The 23,862-nt window shown below is 43.8% G+C and overlaps 1 protein-coding gene across 4 annotated transcripts in view; it reads left to right on the plus strand.

The window, feature by feature from the left end:
* MPPED1 (metallophosphoesterase domain containing 1) overlaps positions 1-11,499 on the plus strand; it is a 79,123-nt gene extending 67,624 nt beyond the window's left edge. For all 4 annotated transcript variants that reach the window (XM_073567727.1, XM_073567726.1, XM_073567724.1 and 1 more), the window contains 3 exons: positions 6,855-6,970; positions 9,687-9,800; positions 10,520-11,499. In XM_073567727.1, coding sequence (XP_073423828.1) covers positions 6,855-6,970; positions 9,687-9,800; positions 10,520-10,638 — 349 coding nt within the window. In that variant the 3' untranslated portion in view covers positions 10,639-11,499. The remainder of the gene's footprint in view (positions 1-6,854; positions 6,971-9,686; positions 9,801-10,519) is intronic.
* The last annotated feature ends 12,363 nt before the right edge of the window (positions 11,500-23,862 follow it).

The raw sequence follows: 23,862 nt of genomic DNA on the forward strand, positions 1-23,862 counted from the left end.
TTCACAGTGGACAGCCCCTTTAAGGTAGAAAGGAGGTGTATTATGGCTGTGTTTGGCAGCACTGTCAATTGTACCAATTTTATTATCGGTCTATGTTAAGAGGTGGGGACCACTTGTGGGAAGATGTCAAAGTATGGTAGTGTTATGTGGTTTTAGGTGTGTGATAGCGTTGATTGACAAGTCTAGCTTGTTACATGAGGCACTGTGGTTGGCTGTACCTTGGGAGCTCAGAGACTGTCTTTCTTAAGAGAGTGGCTCTTTTTGTTTGGGGCACGATTATAGGTTTTCTTTTGCCGCATCTAAAACTATATAGGTTAGTGTACGGATTCTTTTATAGACGGAGGTGTAGATGAAACTTGGTATATAGTACTGTTATTCGGGTTTAGGTGTCAGATATTTTGATCGGTTCATAAGTCGGATTGGGGACACTGTTAAGTCAAGTTTGTTACGGTGGCCATTAAATGGCGCTAATTTGGGAGAACTGTGACTATCTCTGTTGTGGAGTGAGCTGTGGTTGCCCCCTGGGACACTCTAGCATCACTGGTTCAGTGGGCACTATGGCTGGCTCTCTTATGGGGGCACTGTCAAACTGATTCCATCATGGATCTTTGGAGGGAGGTGTAGAATCATGGGTAGAAGTAGATATATGGTACTGTTAATAATAATAATAATACTGTTGAGTAGCTTTACTGTAGGTGCATGACATTATCATTGGTTAGCTGAGTCTGGTTTGGTTTGTGGTACTACTATGGGAGCGCTGTGACTGGCTCTGTTACGGGGTAAGCCGTGGCTGCTACTTGTGAGGGCATTGCTCCCTGTCTAGTTTATTACGGGGACGCTGTGCCTAACACTATCTTTAAAGAATTGTGACTGGCTCTGGTACTGGGGGCACCATAACTGGTACTGTTGTGCTTTTTGAGGAGTGTCAACTGGCCGTAACGGCTGCTATTGTGGTGGGGGCACTGGGTCTTAGCTGTCTGACAATTTCATTGTTTAACCCTATTTTATTTCTTATGTGGACACTGTCAAAGTCAACGCCATGAGGGAAGGCACTGTAGTTAATAACTTTTGCTTTTTACAATACTTTTTTTTTTTAAACTTTTTTTTTAACTTTTGTACAGGGATGAGCTGATCTGTTTAAGTTATTCTGTCTCTCTCTCTCTTACTCTCTCACTCTTTCTTTTTCTCTCTTTTTCTCTTTCTCTCTATTTCTCTCTTTCTCCTTTCTTTTTTCTATTTACCTTTCTATTTCTCTCTCTCTCTCTCTGTCTACCTTTCTCATCTTTCTTTCTTTTTCTATCTTTATCCTCTCTCTCTACCTTTCTCCTCTCTCTTTTTTCTTTATCTCTCTCTATTTCTTTCTCCTCTCTCTCTACCTTTCTCCTCTCTTTTTTTTTCTTTATCTCTCTCTCTACCTTTCTCCTCTTTCTTTTTCCTCTCTTTCTCTCTCCCTATTTCTTTCTTTCTCTCTCTTCCCGGACTCCCCCTGCAACTCCAAACACTGCACCGGACTATCGGGAGAATTTCGTGTTCAGCGTTTAGTACCGGACACTAATTGTCCGGTACGAACCCTGGACTTTTATATTCAGGTTCGCCCATCTCCACCTTTATATAGTTTGTTTGGCACATTTTTTTTTAACTCCCTGGGAAAAGTTTTAGAGTTCCACAAAATAGTTTTCAGATTGAAGCCTTAAGAGGTCGGCGGTGAAAGCGTTCAGTACTAAGGCTGCCGTTCCTTCTGAGAGAATGACAAATCTCATTTATTCTGAGCGCTGCCTGCAGCCAGCCGCACACAGCAGGAATTATGTCATGATTACTGTGGTTTTATCCGCTACAAGTGGGAATAACCGTGACGCTCGCTGACATATGTGCGGTAAGACGGCAATGTCTGCCACGTGCGTCCTGTGTCCTGAGCTCATTATGTGCAATTATCAAAGTGGAAGTCAATTCAGAAAACGTATAAAATAGTCGAGTAGTCGGGCGAAATTAGATAATCTTTTTTTTTCCTGATTTGTTTTAGCTCTGGGAAGCTTAGCTAGATTCGCTCTTAGAGCTTCTCCCCCATGCTTCACACTGCGGGTGAATTTTTTTCAGATGCTGTGCCTTCCAAAAAAAAACATGGAGGAAATAGTTTTCATATGGCAAAGCCCACCTTCACCTTTGGAAGCACTTTTTTTTTTAAGGAAAAATGGCAAAATGATTGACGATGGTCCACTCACTCCATAGAAGTGAATCATGAGTTGGGCGCAATCTTAAACCCGCTAATATGTGGTAAAATCCAATGCACATGTACAACATACATGCAACGTGCCACCAAAATGTTTCATCTTTTTGTACAGACCCCAAGAGGAACCTAAGGCCGGGTGCACACGGTCAATAATTGGCAGCGCTTTGGACGCAGCACATGTCCGCTGCCGGCTATTGGACGCAGGTGAATCCGCATGTGATCACTGAACCGTGCGGAATCACCGCGTCCAATACATTGTACGAGTGAGATTTATCTTGCGGAGGCTGGAATAGACATGCTGTGGTCTGGAAAGATGCACCCCATGTCCGTCTCAGCGGATGTATGTGGACGCATAGTGGGCATGGGGTTACTTGAAATCCCATCCACTATGCTGGAACATCTGGACGCTGCACACCCGCAGCGATTACTGACCGTGGGAACATACCCGTAAGCCGCTCCATCATATAAAGATTATGGTATTATAGAAAGCACAGATTGTTGGGGGGCTGTTACAGATTTTACATTTGAGCAAAACATACCTCAATAACAGCCTATTAGTTACAGTTACCCCCATGTTAATGTATTACCCACAGCTCCCATAACAGTGCGTCATCTACAGATCTCTTATAATACTACATCCACATATCGCTCATTGTGTCATCCACATATCCCCTATAACAGTACACCATCCACAGCTCCCCCATAACAGTACACCATCCACAGATCCCCCATAACAGTACACCATCCACAGATCCCCCATAACAGTGCGTCATCCACAGCTCCCCGGTAACAGTGTGTTATCCACAGATCCCCCATAACAGTACACCATCCACAGATCCCCCATAACAGTACACCATCCACAGCTCCCCATAACAGTACACCATCCACATATCCCCCATAACAGTACACCATCCACAGATCCCCCATAACAGTGCGTCATCCACAGCTCCCCGGTAACAGTGTGTTATCCACAGATCCCCATAACAGTGTGCCATCCACAGATCCTCCAAAACAGTGCACCATCCACAGATCCCCCATAACAGTGCGTCATCCACAGATCCCCATAACAGTGTGTTATCCACAGCTCCCAGGTAACAGTGCGTTATCCACAGATCCCCCATAACAGTGTGTTATCCACAGATCCCCCATAACAGTGCGTCATCCACAGATCCCCATAACAGTGCGTCATCCACAGATCCCCCATAACAGTGCGTCATCCTCAGATCCCCCATAACAGTGCGTCATCCACAGATCCCCCATAACAGTGCGTCATCCACAGATCCCCCATAGCAGTGTGTCATATACAGATCCCCATAACAGTGTTCCATCCACAGATCCCCATAACAGTGCGTCATCCACAGCTCCCAGGTAACAGTGCGTTATCCACAGATCCCCCATAACAGTGCGTCATCCAAAGCTCCCTGGTAACAGTGTGTTATCCACAGATCCCCCATAACAGTGCGTCATCCAAAGCTCCTTGGTAACAGTGCGTTATCCACAGATCCCCCATAGCATCGTGTCATATACAGATCCCCATAACAGTGTGCCATCCACAGATCCTCCAAAACAGTGCGTCATCCACAGATCCCCATAACAGTGCGTCACCCACAGCTCCCAGGTAACAGTGCGTTATCCACAGATCACCCATAACAGTACACCATCCACAGATCCCCCATAGCAGTGTGTCATAACAGATCCCCATAACAGTGCATCATCCACAGATCCCCCATAACAGTGCGTCATCCACAGATCCCCCATAACAGTGCGTCATCCACAGATCCCCAAAACAGTGCGTCATCCACAGATCCCTATAACAGTGCGTAATCCACAGCTCCCAGGTAACAGTGCGTTATCCACAGATCACCCATAACAGTACACCATCCACAGATCCCCCATAGCAGTGTGTCATATACAGATCCCCAAAACAGTGCGTCATCCACAGATCCCCATAACAGTGCGTAATCCACAGCTCCCAGGTAACAGTGCGTTATCCACAGATCACCCATAACAGTACACATCCACAGATCCCCCATAGCAGTGTGTCATATACAGATCCCCATAACTGTACACCATCCACAGATCCCCCATAGCAGTGTGTCATATACAGATCCCCATAACAGTGCATCATCCACAGATCCCCATAACAGTGTGCCATCCACAGATCCCCCAAATCAGTGCACCATCCACAGATCCCCCATAACAGTGCATCATCCACAGATCCCCATAAGTGTGTCATCCACAGATCCCTATCAGTGTCATCTACAGATCCCCCATAATAGTGCATCATCTACAGATCCCCCATAATAGTGCATCATCCACAGACCCCTGTATCAGTGTCATCTACAGATTCCCCATAACAGGGCCTAGTGACATTGGATATAAGGCAGTGCCGTGAGGGTGTCCTGAACCTGCCAGATTTCCTCGGAATGACCTCCATGCAATTAATCGAGTCGATTGTAAGAGCATAAAGGAGTAAATAGGGATTACTAATTCCGTGCTGTAGGCCATGTAGGATAATAGCGGTTTCCTAGGAGCCATTATTGGGGTTAATAAGCAATAAATATGAAGGTTACCGGGAAAATAACAGATATCACTCCACGGTCGGACTAGTTTTGCGCTCTGTCGCGAACGCTTTTATAGGAGCCGTCGGAGTATAGGTAAAGTTTGCATTAATTTTCCCCTGGGTTTGGTTTTTTTACATTCTAATTTTCCACTAAATGAGACATCTGTTCTGAGAAGAGAAATTTCGATGGTTTCCATGGTAACCATCATTCTGCGTATGAAGTGTAGTTGAATGGTTACCTCAGAATCTTAGCGGGAGCCTGTGAATATTAGTATTAGCCTTTGTGTCGCTTTCTCCTTAGCCAAATCTTAAAATATTTGTGAACGAGACGACTAATTAGACGTCATTTTTGCTGTGTGGATCGAGGCAATTAGAATCATAGAATCGTAGAGTTGGAAGGGACCTCCTGGGCCATCGGGTCCAACCCCCTGCTCAAGGCAGGATTCGCTAAATCATCCCAGTCAGATGTCTGTCCAGCCTCTGTTTGAAGACTTCCATTGAAGGAGAACTCACCACTTCTCGTGGCAGCCTGTTCCACTCATTGATCACTCTGTCAAAAAGTTTTTTCTAATATCTAATCTGTGTCTCCTCCCATTCAGTTTCATCCCATTGCTTCTAGTCTTTCCTTGTGCAAATGAGAATAAAGTTGATCCTTCTACAATGTGACAGCCCTTTAGATATTTGTAGACAGCTATTAAGGCTCCTCTCAGTCTTCTCTTTTGCAAACTAAACATTCCCAAATCCTGCAACCTTTCCTCATAAGACAGGGTTTGCAGACCGGTCACCATTCTGGTCGCTCTTTTCTGAACTTGCTCCAGTTTGTTGATGTCTTTTTTAAAATGTGGTGCCCAAAACTGGACACAATATTCCAGATGAGGTCTGACCAAAGAGGAGTAGAGGGAAATAATGACTTAACGTGATCTAGACTGTATGCTTCTGTTAATACATCCTAGAATTGCATTTGCCTTTTTTGCTGCTGCATCACACTGTTGACTCATATTCAGTCTGTGAACTATTAGTATACCCAAGTCTTTTTCACATGTGCTGTCACTTAGCCCTATTCCTCCCATTCTATATATGCTTTTTTCAATCAGGTCGCTGCTTTCATGTTAAAGCTATGGAGTACAGAAATGAGAAACCAAAATCTAATTGGATGTTGCTATGGACACTGCTGACTACATTTGTTTTTGTTTGTAGTCAGGACTGAGTAGTTGTTTTTTTTTTTTTTCCTCAAGATCTAAAGTCATGGATGATCCCTATATATGAAACCTTACAAACGTCCCTTTGGCCGTAATAGACCATTTTAGTGACACAGATCGTGTCTCTCAACATTTGATTTACCGCTTACGAGACATTTTAAGCTCCACCCTGATTTTCCCTTCTAACACATGCCCAATATTTACCAGAAATGGCCATATTGGGGTAACATATGAGTAGCCCAGTAGGGTACCGCCATTGGTGGTAGGCCACATGACTAGGCCATTGGGGCTCGGCAACAAGGTGGGCCTGGTGCTGAACGGCCCTACCCCAAGCATGGTGTCTATCAACTTCGCATTACATCCGGCATACATGTGAGGAGCTAGGAGGATTTATATGGGGTGGGCAGATATCTGCAACAAAAAGAGACCATGGCATCTAAGTGGTTAGATGAGGGAGCCCTTTGTGACCTCTACCCAATGCTTTGTCTGATGATGGCAGGAGGCCCCAAATTTGAAGTGTCCCTCTATCACCCTCCTGGAGACCTCAACTCGTGATTGAGGGAATCCATCGAGTTGTTGAACATCTGCTGTAAACCAAAATTCGTCCCTTCACTATGGGACCCAAACATTTCTACGTAAGCCCATGGCTTAATCATCACCAACTTTTAAGACACATTTTACAAAGCATGAACCAGGCAATCATACACCACCATTGTGGTTAAAGAGATGGTACAGGATTTAAAAAAAAACATGCATTCTACTAAAAACAGCACCACACCTATCTACAGAATGTGTCTGGTATGGAAGTTCAGACCAACTAATGTGATGGGGGCGCTTTCTGACGATATGTTCTTTTCTTTTACAGGCAACCATGGTTTTATGGATGGGGATTTAACCTCCCTCGTGGGCAGGCTTTATTAGACAAGTGGAACCTCATTCCAGAGGCTACAGACATCCTTATAACGCACGGACCGCCTCTTGGTAAGGTATACAAAAAAAAATAACTTAAATAGAAAGATATAGAAACCCTAAAATTTCAACATTTTAAAGCCATAAAGGGTCAGAAGTAGCAGTCGCATTTAGTCCCTCTAATATAAATTAGGGCCGTTACACATTTTGCATTGTGGCCTAGGAGCTTTTAAAGAAAAAAAAAATGGTCTGGTTATTCTCCTAAAACATCAATCTTGTAGCTCTTCACCTTTCACTGAATGCCAGTGAGATAAATTTCCAATGAAGGGATACATTTCTCCTTAGGTGCTGGAAGGCCAGTACCTAGGGCAGCGCTTTATGATGGGCGGGGTGACCTCACATAAAATAGGGCTTTTTGCAGCCTCTCCCTCTTGTAGGACTTCTGATTACTCCTTATACCTTTGATTGCTAGTGTCTAGGGCGGCACTTTGAGGGCTGACCTCACCTAAGAAGGGATGCTATTTTTCAGCCCCTGCCTCTCTCAGGACTTCTGCCCTAGGTCATTAATGGGCGGCACTTTATGAGGGGTGGTGTGACCTCACATAATAAAAGGGCTTTTTTTTTTTTTTTTTTACAGCAAGTGTCTCTCATAGTATTTCTGGTTACTTCCTAAGCCTTGGATGGCCAGTGCCTAGGGCGACGATTTATCAGGGGCGGTGTGACCTCACATAAAAAAGGTGTTTTTTTTTTTTACAGACCTTGCCTCTCGCAGGATTGATTTGATCCAGGAGGGGGAAGCTCTAGAGGTGAATTTTGGTCGGACCAAGAGAGCCTTTGGTTTCCAGCCCCGCTATCTACTAGCTTCTCAAGTCAGCAGCCTACATGGTGTTAGTGCACGCCACAGACTTGCAGCACAATAGTGCCATAAGTGGCAATGTAAAAGGGCCTTTAATAGAGGTGAATTAAGGTAGCATTTTCTATAAATATGGCCGCGTGCCTAAGATCAAAAGTGGCATTGCTTCTGGAGTCCCCTTTAACACATCCTGCTATTTTTTTTTGTCATATTCAGTGGGATGCCATATTAAAATAAATCTATCTGATCATTTTTCCTGGCCTCAGAGCTTTACAATCCCCCCCGGACATTTTGATTTAGTGAAACTGGGATGTTGCATTTAGGAGGCGGTTTTATCTTTTTTGTCTTCCTCTTGATGGCAGCTGCTTTTGAAACTGATGATAAATTTGGAAGCGCAGAAAGAAAACCAATGAGATTCGTTCTATAGGACGAGACTGTCAGGGAACAATTATCCTCGTATTTACAGGATGTAAATGACGCTGATGAAATTGCTCGGCGTTGATTGACTGTCATCCGGCATATTGTCCCAGTTTAACCTATACGGTGCTGACGCAGACTGTGACAATGAACTTCCATATAAATTGTATAGTAATTTCATATGAGTTGGTCACATAACTTTGCGGCGTGGAATCGTCTTAGTCGTGTGACCTATTTAGAGATGAGCGAATATTGAGAAATTCTTGGTGGTCAGATTCACTTCGATCCGTCTCAAGAATGTTCAGATTGCCGTAAAAGATGTTTAAGATCTCAGGTCTCTCCAGGAATAATAAATGAAGAAGAGATAAGGGGTAAAAAAATTACTCACCTGTCCTAGACCCTCACCAGTCTTCCCCCTCCCACCACAACTCCTCAGTCTTTTGAACTGGTCTTCTGCTCTTCCTTGCGTCTCAACCATATGACCACGTGAGGCCAATTACTGACCTCAGCACTGGAAGAATTGAAGACCGGTGTGGATCTAGAAGGTGAGTATAATGGATCTTATTATTTTAATGTCTTCCCAGGTCTTGAAAGTATCCATTGAGTCAAATCCCTGAAATTTTGGATTTACCAGAATCCAACCCACATTTTGCAACTTTGTAGAACAAAAGGATGCAGTCAACGTGGTACTGGTAGGACCATCTTTACAGCCAGGCTCTGGTGACCCTGACTAGTGCTAATCTTGCCTCAATGCATGAGATGCGTTTTTTCGCTCCTTTCATTGCCTTTTAGGACTGACAATGGATTCTCCTAATACCTGTACTAAGATGGCAGACTCAGGGGGGCGTTGTAAGGTCTCCAACTACCGTAGTGAAAAATATTGGCTATTGTATTGTGGAGTCTGGAAGGAATTTTACCCCTAATATGAAGTTACTAATGTCCACCCCATGTTTTTTTTTCCCTTCCTCTGGATCAACATGTTAGGCCATAGGTTGAACTAGATGGACTTAAGTCTACCTTCAACCTTAAAAACAATGAAACTATGATGTGATGGCCAAGGCAGCTACCTTCAACCTTAAAAACAATGAAACAATGATGGGATGACCAAGTGAGCTACCCTCAACCTGAAAAACGATGAAACTATGATGGGAAGACCAAGTGAGCTACGGTCAGCCTTAAAAACTATGAAACTATGATGGGATGACCAAGGCAGCTACCTTCAACCTTAAAAACAATGAAACTATGATGGGATGACCAAGGCAGCTACCTTTAACCTTAAAAATGATGAAATTATGATGGGATGACCAAGTGAGCTCTGTCCCTCATTCTAACCACTTAAGATCCCACAGTCACCAATCACTGCAGCATTTAAGGGGTTTGACAGCTGAAACTTAAGTTTATTTGATATGCTTGCAGATAGGACACGGTGTTCATTGTAACATTTCTTCTGACATCTTAGTACATCTCCGGTATGTTGTTGGTAATATGCAGCATTAACATATTACATTTTCATTGCAGGATTTTTGGATTGGGTGCCGAAGAAATTACAGAGAGTGGGATGCGTAGAATTATTAAACACGGTGCAGAGGAGGGTCCAGCCTAGGTTACATGTGTTTGGTCACATACATGAAGGTATGATCATGTTAAACCCTATTTAAAAAATAGAACCTATACATAGAGTGACCACATAATAAAGTAAAAGTGGTTTAGGACCAAAATAGAGATGAGCGGATCAGTCAAAATTCGAATTCGCCTGTTGGCGCTTTTTTTCCCCAGGAATTTCGATGTGCGGTGAAGTTATTCTCTGGCATTTGATGTCCCATGTTATACTCTTAGATCTCCACAGACCCCAGAAAATAATAAACATAATATGTAAAAAAAAATATAAGGAAAATCCCTATACTTACCTTAACGTTCACCTCTTTGGCCCGTCTCCACCTCATGGTCACCCATTCAGTCCTTGCCATGCCACATCTTCTGATTCCCTGTAGCTCTCGCTCAGCCGGGACGGTTCTATGTAAGTTTGGGGAAGGTCACAGCTTCATGACCGTCCGTGCTCATGCACACAACTCTACCGGGCCCTATGAAAGTCGGGAGTCCCAGCTGAGCATGAGAGGTTAGGGGCCTCCAACGGCAGCGCCACCATCACCCGTCCTGTCCTTGCCACATCTTCTGATTCCCCACCACTCATGCTGGAATCCCCAGGCCTCTCAAGCTCAGCCGGGACGGTTCTGCATAAGGTCACCATTTTTCAGAAGCAAATTACAAAAAATCTATATCACATTTTGACATGGCCATAGGCCCCTTACTAATGAAACACTATAAATTGTAATTTATTTCTGTTGTTTTAGGTTATGGCGTCATGGCAGATGGAACCACGACATACGTCAACTCCTCAGTATGTACTGTCAATTACCAGCCGGTAAATCCACCCATAGTTATTGACTTGCCAAACCCAAGGAACACGTGATTCATGCATTGTCTACATCTTCATCATCCTTCTCATCAGCTGGTCCATGGAAGCTGCTTACACGCGTGTTGTAAATACCAGCGCTGAATACTGACTACTTCTATGGGATTTTCAGGTGGCTAGTTCTTGCGCGAGCCCATAGCATGAAAAATCATTACCAAGCTAAACCTTACATAGCGCTGAATATGGACTACTTCTATGGGATTTTCAGGTGGCTAGTTCTTGCGCAAGCCCATAGCATGAAAAATCATTACCAAGCTAAACCTGACATCAACCACTCGGACATTGCTATTGAGAGAACTGTGATGTCATAATGATGTCATCAGGCTGCACATAAGTCAATGGATTTCCATGCTGCTGCTATGGTTATTTAAAAGCACAGTAAACTGAGATTAAAAAAAGCTTAAAAAAACCTTTTTGTATACTTTAGAATAAGCAAGAATCAATGAAATGGACATTAAATGCCAAAAAAATGCTGAGGACCTCTTACATTCTCCTTACTGGCTGCTAAGGGTTTAACTCTAGTGAGACTGTTTTATATATGTTGACTCCCCTTCCTTTCCATCTCTCACTGGTAGCTCCGGTGCTGCTGGTGCCTGTTTTGCAAGCACAGTTCTCGTTAGTCGTGTTGGGCTGAATTATTCTTTCATTCTGAATGCAAAAAAGAAAAACTTTTTTTTTGTTTGTTATCTTTTGTTTTTTTTCTTCTGTATATAAATAAAAAAAAATCTGCAATTGCAGAAGAAATTCTGATTAATAGTAAGTTAAACATTATAAATGAGATCTTAACAATGATTGATGGTTCGGCATTTAATTCAGTATTAATTGGGCAATTTCCTAATAAAGGGCAATTTCATGGCACTATTGTGCAATTTACATTACAATTGGAACATCAAACAAAACCTAAAATGGAAACAAAATAAACATATACCCCACTATAATTAAGTTGTGGAGACACGGGGGTCAGCGAGTGCTCTAGTCTAGTCTAGTAGCCTGAAACAGCATGGACCAGGGAACATCCCAGGGAACATCCGCTCTCCTTTTATCGTGAGCGTAATACTACTCAGACAACACAGGGTGAGGGTAAAACAGTGTGGCAATATTGAACACTCCTAGCAAAATACCCAAGATGGTGCAAAATTACAGAGTTTAACCCTTTCGCTGATTCACCAGGATAAGAGCAGCTGTTACTTCAGAGCTTCCAGGGCAGACTACCCCCACCAGTGGCACGCACAGAGGAAGTAAAGACAAGCTTAAGAAGCTGACAATCCATTGAGGTACAAGACTAAGTGATCGGAGGGTCACAACCTGGCTTCTCCGAACATCTCCATGGAGCCAGGTGACCGGTGGGTCCAAGTCTTGGCTTTCCCAAACATATCCATGGGACTCAGGTGACCGGTGGGTCCAAATCCTGAATACCCCAAACGTATCCATGGGTTCAGTGATGGTCAATGGAGCAGTTCTGTAGCCTTTCAGCTCTGGCCATGGTCACCTAAGCTGGCATCCTGTAGAATGTCAAATCTATGTCCCTCATGATGGAGCCATGATCTGGCAGCTATCCTGTAGAGTGTTCCTGGCTGTAGTTTTGTAAAGAGTCTCTGGTTCTTTGGATCCCTGGAATAGCCTGTTACAGAGGCATATCGCAATTTTATAGTTCATAACTGTAGTCCTTCAAGCCATCATCCACAGGTCAAGTGGAAGGGGTGATGAGGTTAACCAACATTGTTTGATTATTTATAGTCTATCCTTCAATGTTTGAAAGTCAACAAACTGCATCGCCTAATAATAATAATAATAATAATCTTTATTTTTATATAGCGCTAACATATTCCGCAGCGCTTTACAATTTGCACACATTATCATCACTGTCCCCGATGGGGCTCACAATCTAAATTCCCTATCAGTATGTCTTTAGAATGTGGGAGGAAACCGGAGTGCCCGGAGGAAACCCACGCAAACACGGGGAGAACATACAAACTCCTTGCAGATGTTGTCCTTGGTGGGATTCAAACCCAGGACCCCAGCGCTGCAAGGCTGCAGCGCTAACCACTGAGCCACCGTGCCTAGTATAATGTGTAATCAACATATTAGTAAACATTGTTCAGTTACCTTGCGTCCCTGTTTTGCAAAGATAACCGTACAATAAATTGGAGGAGCTGATATAAGAGATAAATTACAACCATTCATCAATTTACAAATATCACTTCAACCTACAAGCAGAGTCAACATAAAGATAACAGTCTATGCCTCCTGTATTACTGAATTTATGTCTGGGTAATTAAGAATAAATGCTGTTTCATCACATAAGTAAAAATCAAAAGTGCATATAAATATCACAGGATATGTAGTAAACACTTAAAAGCCATGCCACAAGCGCAATCGAGCACGTCAGAGACATCATTGGACGGAAATTGCACAGGGAGCTGCTACCAGTGGATCTTGATGATTTCCCCAAGTACATTCAGCATGGCAGAACATTCCTCACACAATTAGTAATTACTTCATTGATACAAGCCAAGGCTGTAATCTTCAATCTGGGGGGTTTCTGCAAGTGGTACTCAGACTCTATACTGAATAAATCGAGATGTTTTGAAAATGTTAACTATTTTTTTTTTTCATTTGCAGATTGTTAACATGTCTAGCAATCCTGTGATTTTCATAGTTCCATGACTTTTACTTCTTGGTGTTGGGATCTAAGGGGTTACGTTTCTCCTTGTGGAGAGTGACAAGCCAAGAGTGGCATGTCAGAGTGAGGAGAATTATAAGTCATGCATGCTCCTCTGGGAAATAAAATATGCAAATTGTCTCTTTAGAGAGGAAGAGGACTAGAACTCTAGTGCCAGCTATTGGAAGCAGCTTTCCTAAAACTCAATATTGACTCTTTAAGGCACCTTGTAATATGACTTAGGATAAAAGACAAAATAAGAATTTCAATTTGCAGACACGGTGTTTCGGGGTGATGCCTAGTGCAAAGTATGAGATCTGATTTGGCTAGGTGAGAGGCTCTGGACTGGGGTCTAAGGGCTAACCTTTCTCCTCGTGGAGAGTATCAAACCAAGCCTGACATGTCAGAGTGAGGAGACTTATAAGCCATGCATGCTCCTCTGGTGTTGAAATTTGAACGATGAAGAGTGAATATGCCTAATGTAGGTGAGTCACTATGGAAAAAAATTACTAATATTGTACTGATCCGGAGTTACATTCTATAGATCATTTATTATAAAAATGAAAAACATAACTGCAGAAACATAGCAAACATATCAATTAGAAAAGTAACCATCAATAAAACAAAAGTTAGTGCAGCCACTCATTCTAAAAGCATACACACATATTATTAATATACATATACACACACACACCATAAACCAAATATATACAGACAAATCTATATAACTAATTATATATGCTAATTCTGATTCAGTTGCCGAAGTATCAAAAATAATAAAAACAACCAATGTAAAAAGAAACAAACAATATCGTACCTAGAAAACATATACCGTACATACATACACATAATTTTGTGATACTAACAATATAAATACATACAATCCAGGACTAAACTATAAACTTCACTCTCCACTCCTGAGCCCACAAACTCCAACCCCCTCATTGACCTGAAAGCTGGTTCTTTGTTTACTGCCTCAGTCCATGCCCAACATTCATAGACCTGTTCTGTTTTTTTACCCAAACATCCCGATATCCTAAAGTCTTACAAGGAGTACTCACCTCCTCCTTTTTTCCACCACATATATGTCTATAGACTATAAGCAATATATACGCTTACTTTTGATTTCTATTAGTATGTCTATCTCCCTGAAGATTCCAACTTGTGCAATCCTTGAGCAACAAGGGCATCTGAAATAGGTCAAGAGAACCATTTTGTCAAGCTTCTTTAACAAAGTTCTGATCTCCTGCGTTTCGAGACTCACAGGTTTATTATATTCAGAACCGCAGTAGCGTAAGCCGGAAGTTGTCCAAGAGGTGTGTGAAGATCCTTTACTTGCCCTCCTCCAGCACTTTTGCCAAAATCTTTCTATCCATATTAAGAAGCACTATAGGACTCAATTTCTGAATTCAAGATGGGTCCTTATCCTTTGAAAGGATGATCAGGTCTGACCTCCTCACTGACGTCGACAGAGTGCGCGAGGTAAGACAATCATTGAATATCTCAGTCAAGAGTGGAACCAAGGAGCGCTTAAAAGGTCTTTAGAATTCAGATGTTAAGCCATCTGGAGTTGGCTATTATTTTATGGCATGCACTTCAATAACCTCTTCTTGAATAATCAAAATAGGGGTCTACCCTAAATCATGGACAGTTTCACCCAGGAAAGGTGACATCATAACTCAAACCAAATCCCACTTTCCCAAGAGATGTGAGTAGAATGATCTGACAGCCTCCAAGTTCTCTGAGCTGGATCTTTTCAGAGACCCCGCAGTGTCAACTAGTTCTGTAACTACTTTACTATTCATTGACATCTTGCGGCTTCTATAAGGGTCGGGTAAGTGGTATTTCTCAAAATCCCTCTCAAAAACCAAAGATGCGTGTCTATCATACTGACACTTTATTAGCAAATATTTCACTCTGGATATCTCGCGGTTACCTCCAGTTGAGACAAGATGCTCGAGTTTGCTCCTCAGGCCCTGATACAGGCAGTACCTGTCCAGACTCTGGAGGCTCGAGAGTTGGTGTAATAATCTTGCCACCCTTTTCTTGAACATTTCCCACTACTCTGACTTACTACTACAAAGATTTGATAACAATGAAAAAAAGTTTTTTATGGTTCCAGCACACGATGAGAAAAAATTAAGAAAAGCCTTTATTTAATCCATAATTAAAAAATGCAATTCCAGTGATGATAAAAGCATGTGTAGGCTTACGCGTTTCGGATCATATTTGACCCTTAATCATGATTAAGGGTCAAATATGATCCGAAACGCGTAAGCCTACACATGCTTTTATCATCACTGGAATTGCATTTTTTAATTATGGATTAAATAAAGGCTTTTCTTAATTTTTTCTCATCGTGTGCTGGAACCATAAAAAACTTTTTTTCATTGAGCATTTCTCCCAGATGGGGATGGATCCACTCCGTGCACCGAGATTATGGAAAGGAGGACTGGGCAGGCTGAACCAGGTGAGCTGAAGATCAATTCTACATTGTTTAAAGATTTGATAACAGTACTTGGCTCTGAAGAGAATCCTGAAAGGATTGTCTTATCTCCTCTTCTTCCAAGAGAAACATATTGAGCTTCCAAAAGCCTCTTCCCATCCGGAGGGGGGGAACTCTGTAACAGAGAAAACAAAGTCAAACAGTGGTCATAGAACTCCACCTCAACAACAGAAACTGCTTAAGAGACAGCTTCTTCCTTTAAATAAGGGCCTTTTAAAAGTGTTGAAAGGCTCTCCAAAGACGACCTGCCGACTAGAAAAAGGTAGGGCTTGATCCTCATAAAGAAACACTTTTGGTCCCACTTTTGGTTTCTCCATAAATGTTAATGAGCCAGAGCTCTTGTCCCTTCATGAGAACATCTAAGATCAGGCACCTCCCCATTTCTAACTCAATAACTCATCGGCATTCTACTGGTTCTGTAAAAAGGACCACCACACCGTTATACAGCTCGGCCGCAAGAGACCAATAGGAGGGCCCCAGTCTCCACTCCCTCTTAGCTTTAAATACGTCTGGTAGGTTTGGCAGCCTGGTCTCTTGCAAAATGAGAATGACAGCTACAACCCAGCTGAAAAAAATCAAAGGTCGCAAATCTAGCTGTATTTGACTTAATTCTGGCGACAATAATGGAAAACCAGCGTCAACGGAGTGGGTACCGCCATCATTGGTGATTGAGTTAGATGGCTTTCTTCTTCCCACTCCCTTTCTTATCCACCACCTCAGAGGAGGAATCTCCTTTAATGACACAGAGGTGTCCACTCCCACTTTTATTGCCTCGTCTCCCAACTCTGGGCCAGTCCCTCCCCCAAAAACCTTGCAACCCCAGAAGGAGACTTGGCGCCCCCTGTAAGCCCCACAGAAGCTGGAACCTCACCCTCAGCCTCCTCCTCAGAGGAAAAGATGTTCTCAAAGGCTTGTAACCGGTTAGAAAGACCAACCAGAGGGGAGTCAGTTTTACCTTCCTTAGGTACCTTTGACAGAGCGGGAGAAGGTGTTTCATTTCGTGTGTATCTTTTCTTTTTGGTGCCGAGCTTATGCTTGTACTCTAACCACTGCTTATAATCCTCATCCATACTTTCACAATGGGAGGATTCTGATTAAGAGGCGCATTTCCTCCATGTGGATCTGCCTGATCTCGTCCAACTCTTCATCCCTTGGGGCCTCAGCAGCAAGACTGGCATCCAGGACAGGGGCCGCCCCATTAGCCCGGGGCTCACCCAGCTCCTTCTCCTGTCTCCACTTGTCCAGCTGGGCAGGCATCTTTTTATTGCTTTTCCTCGCTGATCCCTCAGCTCCCTCACCTCTGCTAGTCCCTTTCCCACACAATGCACATTTCTGTGCGCTGCAGTTTGGACTGAAGTGTGTGGGGTAGTAGCACCTGTGATAGAGCTTCGTTTGCCCCTGCTAGAAGATCAGGATACAAACCCTACCCAGGAAGGCAGATGATGGAATGTGGGCAACCATACCACCTGAACACTTTAGTTTATGATAAATGTCTAGGCTCCTGACCAGATACCCAACTTGCTGCGGTTTTTCTTTTGCATTTCCACCACCTCTCTAACAGCCAAGCCACGTCATTATGTCATAAGAAGAGAGCGACTCATTACACGTTATCATGGATTACTTTGTTGACTTGGTTTTGGCGAGACACTGCCTGAATGCCTAAGTGTTACCAGATAAATTTTTGCCAACTCATACTTCAACCAGAAGAGCTCAAGCCCCTCTGGCCTAACAAACCTGACATCAAACTCAGGTGTGGAATAGGGATGAATCAAGGCATTTATGTCAATTACCTTGAAGCCCACCATCCTTAGCAAGAGCTCCACAACCTTAGACTTTGGAGGACACGCATCACTGCCCCTCCACCGCAAATGGACAACATTCCTACGTACACTGCCTGGCCCAGCTGTTGGACGGGACCATACCGTATCCCCCATTTTATGTTCTCTGAAGGCCCTGAGGCCATGCCTCTCTATCCAGAAAGGATAATCAACCTCTCCACCGTCTACCATTAGTGATCTCTCCCCCTTCTTTAGCACCTCCAGGAGAAGCTGCTGCAACATGCTGTCTCCAGAGCCCAGAACGAGGATGATGTCCTATTTCCTCCGGAGGTGACACTGGCATAACTCCCAACAGGCACTGCCACCGCCAGGGGACAACCAGAATAATGACATCAACCCCAACAGCATCACTATTATGCACTTCCATCACCAACCTCACCCTCCACCAAGCCAGCAACCACTCCACTAGACAATGAATTTGCCTCATTCACACTCAGTTACACATTCAATCCTTCTGGACCAGTAACAACAGTGAGTGACATTTTGACCTCAGCATCATTAGGCACAAAGGGCTTGGCCGCCTCCAAAGAACAGGAGGCAACCTCACCTCTGGTTTTACGTGTGCACTCTGTGTCATCAGTTGATAATTTGCGTTGCTTAACATTTGATACCAGGTGCTGCTAATCCTTAGCTGCTATGAAGTGCCAGTGATCTTTAGCATCAGGACCTTGCTGACCAGTGGTGAAAACGCAGAATAGCACTTTGGTGGAACGACCGTACCTCCCATTCCCGGCAACCCCTTTACACTGTTGCCCCTTATCAACTAAGTTATCAGTGACAACAGCATTCAGAGGCTCCAAGGTTACTTTTACTACAAGCAGCGACAGAGCTCTGTGTCTCACTAACACGCTTTGTGATCTCCCCGTACCTTTGCAATGGAGTCACAGCAGAACCCGAGCTGGGCTGGGCAACGGGGCTTATATGGTGCAGACGACTCAGGGTGTACAGGGAGGGGGACATATACATAGCTTACCGCTTCCTGTAGCTTTGGCTTGGTGGTCTTTGCCTTTTTCTTCTGGCCCCCAGGTGCCTCCTCTGGTAAATCGTCACCAAGATCGAAAATCAGAAGACACACTGGGGACTCCAGGAGCTTTATCTCTGACATTAGTGCCCCTCCTTGGCGGCTGTTGTCACTGTCTTCCCCAGAACCAATGTCGCCTGTCTTGCAAGGAGCTTGCTGCACGTGTCTTTGCAGGCTGTCAGGTGGGGCTTTCTGCTGGTTATTATCACTCTCATCATCCTCCTGGCTCTTAAGGGCATGTCACACTAAAGGGCATGTCACACTAAGAGATATCGCTAGCAATATCGCTATAACTTGTGACGTTATAGCGATATTGCTAGCGATATCGCTGTGTCTGATACTTACCTACGACCGGCTCCCCCGCTGGTTATCGCTGATCGCGCGAGAACGTCCTGGACGCGTGGAGCCGGGCGGGAGGACGCAGGATCGCCTGGTGTGACAGGTAAGTAGCGATCCCCGTCCCCAGCGATGTCGCTAGTGAGATCTGCCTGAGTGGCAGCTCACTAGTGACCACTTAGCGATGTACCAGCGATCCTGACCGCGTCATATCGCTGGTCGGGATCGCTGGTACATCGCTAAGTGTGACAGTACCTTAAGAGATATCGCTATCAATATCGCTATAACTAGTGACGTTATAGCGATATTGCTAGCGATATCGCTGTGTCTGATACTTACCTACGACCGGCTCCCCCGCTGGTTATCGCTGATCGTGCGAGAACAGGCTGGACTGTTTCTCGTCGTCTGCTTCTTGCGACGCTTCCTGCTGTGACAACGAGCGACGCGTGGAGCCGGGCGGGAGGACGCAGGATAGCCTCGTCTGACAGGTAAGTAGCGACCCCCGTCCCCAGCAATGTCGCTAGTGAGATCTGCCTGTGTGGCAGCTCACTAGCGACCACTTAGCGATGTACCAGCGATCCTGACAGCGTCATATCGCTGGTCGGGATCGCTGGTACATCGCTAAGTGTGACAGTACCTTTAGGCTGCAGCACCATCTGCCTTTGTTCTCTGTTATCAGCCATATCTCTAAATCGGTCCTCGTTCACCAGTTTTTCCATGAAAGAACCACCCTTCTCTCTAATAAAAGCCTTTCTGACTTCCAGCTCATTAATTTCAAGCTTATATCTCTTTACCTACATCTGAAGTTGTGTCTTCCTCAGTTTGGAGGCATCTGCAGCTTTGACGCATGTGCAGCTCGGCTCCTCCCGGAGTCTTCTTATGGCCTTATTCTCCTCTTCTTACTCACGGAGGTGGATCATGACCCGGGAGCCATTGATGGAAACAGACTCTTGGGTCTTTGCAGCCCCAGTCTTCTTCAGAGAGGTCATCCTCACCTCTATGAGCACTCAGCTTTCCCCCGGAAGGACTGCTATCATGCACGCTGGCAGGCTTTTCCTCTGTGTTGGAAGTCTTGCGGCTTCTCTGGGTCTCCACAGACCTGGGGGGAGTAGGAGCCACATTGCTGCAGCTCCTTGTAGAGCGCCTCACCCGAGTCCTCCAATGTGCAGGCCTGTTGCTGGATTCGCCTGTCCCCCCGCCGGCTTGGTTCGGGGAACAGAAGACTTGGTCTTGGCTCCATCGCATATCCAGGGAAACTTACTCCCTCTTTGGGTAAAATGAGAGAGCAGACCCCCAGATGGAGAGGTCTTGGTTCTCAGAGCTCAGGAACACACAGCAGGATCATTAGCAACCACACCCTCAATTAAAGCAAACCTGTAATCAGGATTTTTCTAAGTAAACTACAGACATTGTCAGGTTGGTGCCATTGCAATGATTAAAATGATACCTGGGTGATGAAATCCGTCTTGTGGTTGTTGTTTAATCTGTACTTGTAGTTTTTGTTTAATGAGATTCTGGAGCTCCAGGGCGGCCTGTGGGCAGTGCTTCATGTGGTGCTCTGCTTACACATTCATCTTTTTGGGCTTATGATAGGTCACTGATCTTTCAGTGACAGACCTCCTATTTTGCATAATGCATATAACTTTGTTAGCTTACAAAAAAAATGTATGCCTGACATTAGCATCTATCTCTTACTGATTATACTGTGCAGGCGCCACCGGCGCCATTTTGCTGCAGCCAAAATTTATTTCCTCTAGCAAAATGGCGGCGGAGCCTGCGTAGTAGCATCTATCTCTTACCGATAGAGTCTACTGTGCAAGCGCTGCTCAATGAGGGAGACAACTAGTCAAAATAAACTTTTTACTGAACGGGAACATGAAAGGGAATATATACAAGAGAAAGCAGGTACACAATCTTCTGAATGTTTGCTTTACAACTCGAAGTCTTTTCCACACAGTTTCCTTCCTTCTTTTCTCTATATTCACCTATCCTCTTTAGTCTTTCTACTTGTCCTCAGTATCCACTGTTTCTCAGTACTTCACCACAATCCAGCTCGCCACTACAGTGCAGTCTCGCAAGAGTCCTTTACTTGACCTGCGGTTCTGCGGCTTCTTCCCCTTCAAGGTGCCAGTATGGCCGGTACTTATCTTCTCTAGTGCTGATGCTTTGTTACTCCCGCCCAGGACCGTCTACTCATCTCACCTACTCAGTCCTGTTTAGGCCCATTACCTTCAAGAGCTGTAAGCCACTCAGAGGCCTTTCTCATAGGCGTCCTCTTCCAGGACCCATCTCCAGTAGATCACTCATCTGTTAGTCACTTCTCCTCCGGATCACACTATTTCTTTGCTTTAGGCTTCTCTCACTTTAGGGATACTCCAGAATGAGGCACTGCTCACAATGGACATTAAGTCATCATTTTATGCACTTCAGACACTATCTGACATTCTAACAGGAAACTGTCAATTTCCTTCAACTTAGCCCCTTCCCATTCTGGGCTAGTCCCAAACATTAACTATCACTTTCCTTGTCAACTGTTACTGGGCAGAATACAGCATCGTCACCAACAACACAAATCACTACACATACAAATATCATCAACGCATATCACTATTCACATTACACAATAAAACCAAATACTTCTTTCTTCATGAGGGAACATGGGCAGTATGCCCAGCTCCTCACACCTACATAGTATGTAAGCATGCAGTCACATAGAGCAACTGTAGACTTTCTCCACAAACTTGAACAACCCATTTAACTTTGCCGATATGGCCTTGCATCTACCTTCATTACTTTTTTACCTTACAAAACATCTGCTTTTTTGTTGTTTTGCACTTGGACTGATTTCCACTAACGACGATGTTCTCTGCATAAGTATGGTCTCAATGGAGTTCTTGTTAATCACTTTTTTAATCTCTCGCTAGAAAGAGGCACTTGTAGGCTAATGTAGACTTACTACCTTGACCATTAAATTACCTCTGTATGTAAAGTGAGGGTAGAACGGGGTAGAATTGTGTCTGTATAATTTTTTCTATTCTATCCGGCAGCTTCACGGTCTCAGATCATCACAGAAACAATAAACCATTACCGATTTTCTTTCCGGTCAATGTAGGACAACAATTGAATGACGTTTGTTGAAAATAAAGTAATTCACTTTAACCGTCACTTATCCCGGGCGACAGGACCTCGGATTCGATCCAAGGCCGCTGTTTAACTGCAATAAAAGCTGAAATGACCACTGACCTCAGTCTGAAAGCTTTCAAGAGCCGTTCTAGTGATACTATACACTGCGCACATTCAGTATAGAAACCGATATCATTGTGTTTACTTAATTGGTAAAAAAGTTTCTTCTTGGCCTTCTCCTTTTAGGACACTAAATTGCCGGAAGTAGAATGAAAGATTTTCTTCATTACCTGAGAATCACAAACGATTTCTGTAAGTCCCAATGAGACTTCTGCACCCGTCCACATATATTTTGTCCACTCCTCGTAAGCAAATTGCTCCTTGAGTCTCAGGTGTGAAGGCGCCTTCTCCAGACCTGAGGTTTAGGATTGTTCCACACATGTTCAATAGGATTTAGGTCAGGATTCATAGAAGGCGCTTCGGAAGAGTCCAATGCTTTGCTCTGAGCTTGGTTTTGGGTCATTATCATGTTCGAGGACCCATAAACTGTGACTCATACCAAGCTTTCTGACATTGGGCAGCATATTTTTCTCCAAATTGCCTTGATAACCCTGATATCTCATTGTAAACTGCACAGATTCAACACACCCTGTGCCAAATGCAGCCCCGAAACATAACCCAGCCTCCTCTATGTCTTACAGTAGGTACAATGTTTTCTTCGAATTTTGGATTCTGAAAACATAGAGCTGATGTGACTTACCAAAAAGCTCCTGTTTTGTCTCATCCATCCAAAGGATATTCTCCTAGAAAGAAGCTCTGTGGCTTGTCAATATGCATCTTGGCAAATTTCATCTTGCTTTTTACTTTATAATTTGCTTTCAACAGTGGTTCCCTCCTAAGTCGTCTTTCACGAAGTCCACTTTGGTCAAGATAGCGAGGGATGTTGCGATCTGATACTGATGTACCTTGACCTCTAATCTCTTTGGATGTTTTTCAGGGCTCTCTGGTTACATGTCAAATTATCCATCTCTTCCATTTATCATCAATTTTCCGCTTCTGACCACGTCCAGGGAGGTTGGCTACAGTCTCACAGACCATAATCTGTTGAATAATATAAGCAACTATAGTAACAGGAACATCAGGCTATTTGAAGATGGTCTTATAGCCTTTACTTTTAACATGTTTGTCTATAATTTCCCTTCTAAACTACTGAGATGTCTCCTTACCTTTCTTTGGTTCATATTCAGTGTTCTACCCACCATGATGCCAAACAGCACATTGACTACTTTTCACCCTTTAAATAGGCAAACTGATTGATTACATGTTTTTAAACACCTCTGAAGCTAATTACAGGGCACACTTAATATCCAATGCTACAGTTTCCAAACATCATCTGTTAGGGAAAAATTCCCCAACATCAGAATCATAAAGGCCACTATTAACATTAGATGTTTGGCCTGTCCTAAGAACAAAATCAAGAGTGTTCGGATGACTTTCATTTCAATGTAAACCATTGTTTTGCAGGTGGAATTTAACAAGCTTTTTAGCAGGCTATCGTCATCTGAAAAGAAGTTTGCATGCTTCACATTTTCACCCGTAGTCTAAGACTTCTAGGGCGTTTGCCGTAACAAGGAAAACATTATAGCAGGCAAAGTATATTGGGAAAATCTCAGGTTATTTTGTACATTGTCTAAATGTCCTGATGCAAGCCAGTGAGATTCCGAAAGCTCTCTTC

This window comes from Dendrobates tinctorius, unplaced genomic scaffold (genome assembly GCF_039654945.1).
Source record: "Dendrobates tinctorius isolate UK_male_01 unplaced genomic scaffold, ASM3965494v1 ptg000020l, whole genome shotgun sequence".
Classification (NCBI taxonomy): Eukaryota; Metazoa; Chordata; class Amphibia; order Anura; family Dendrobatidae; genus Dendrobates; species Dendrobates tinctorius.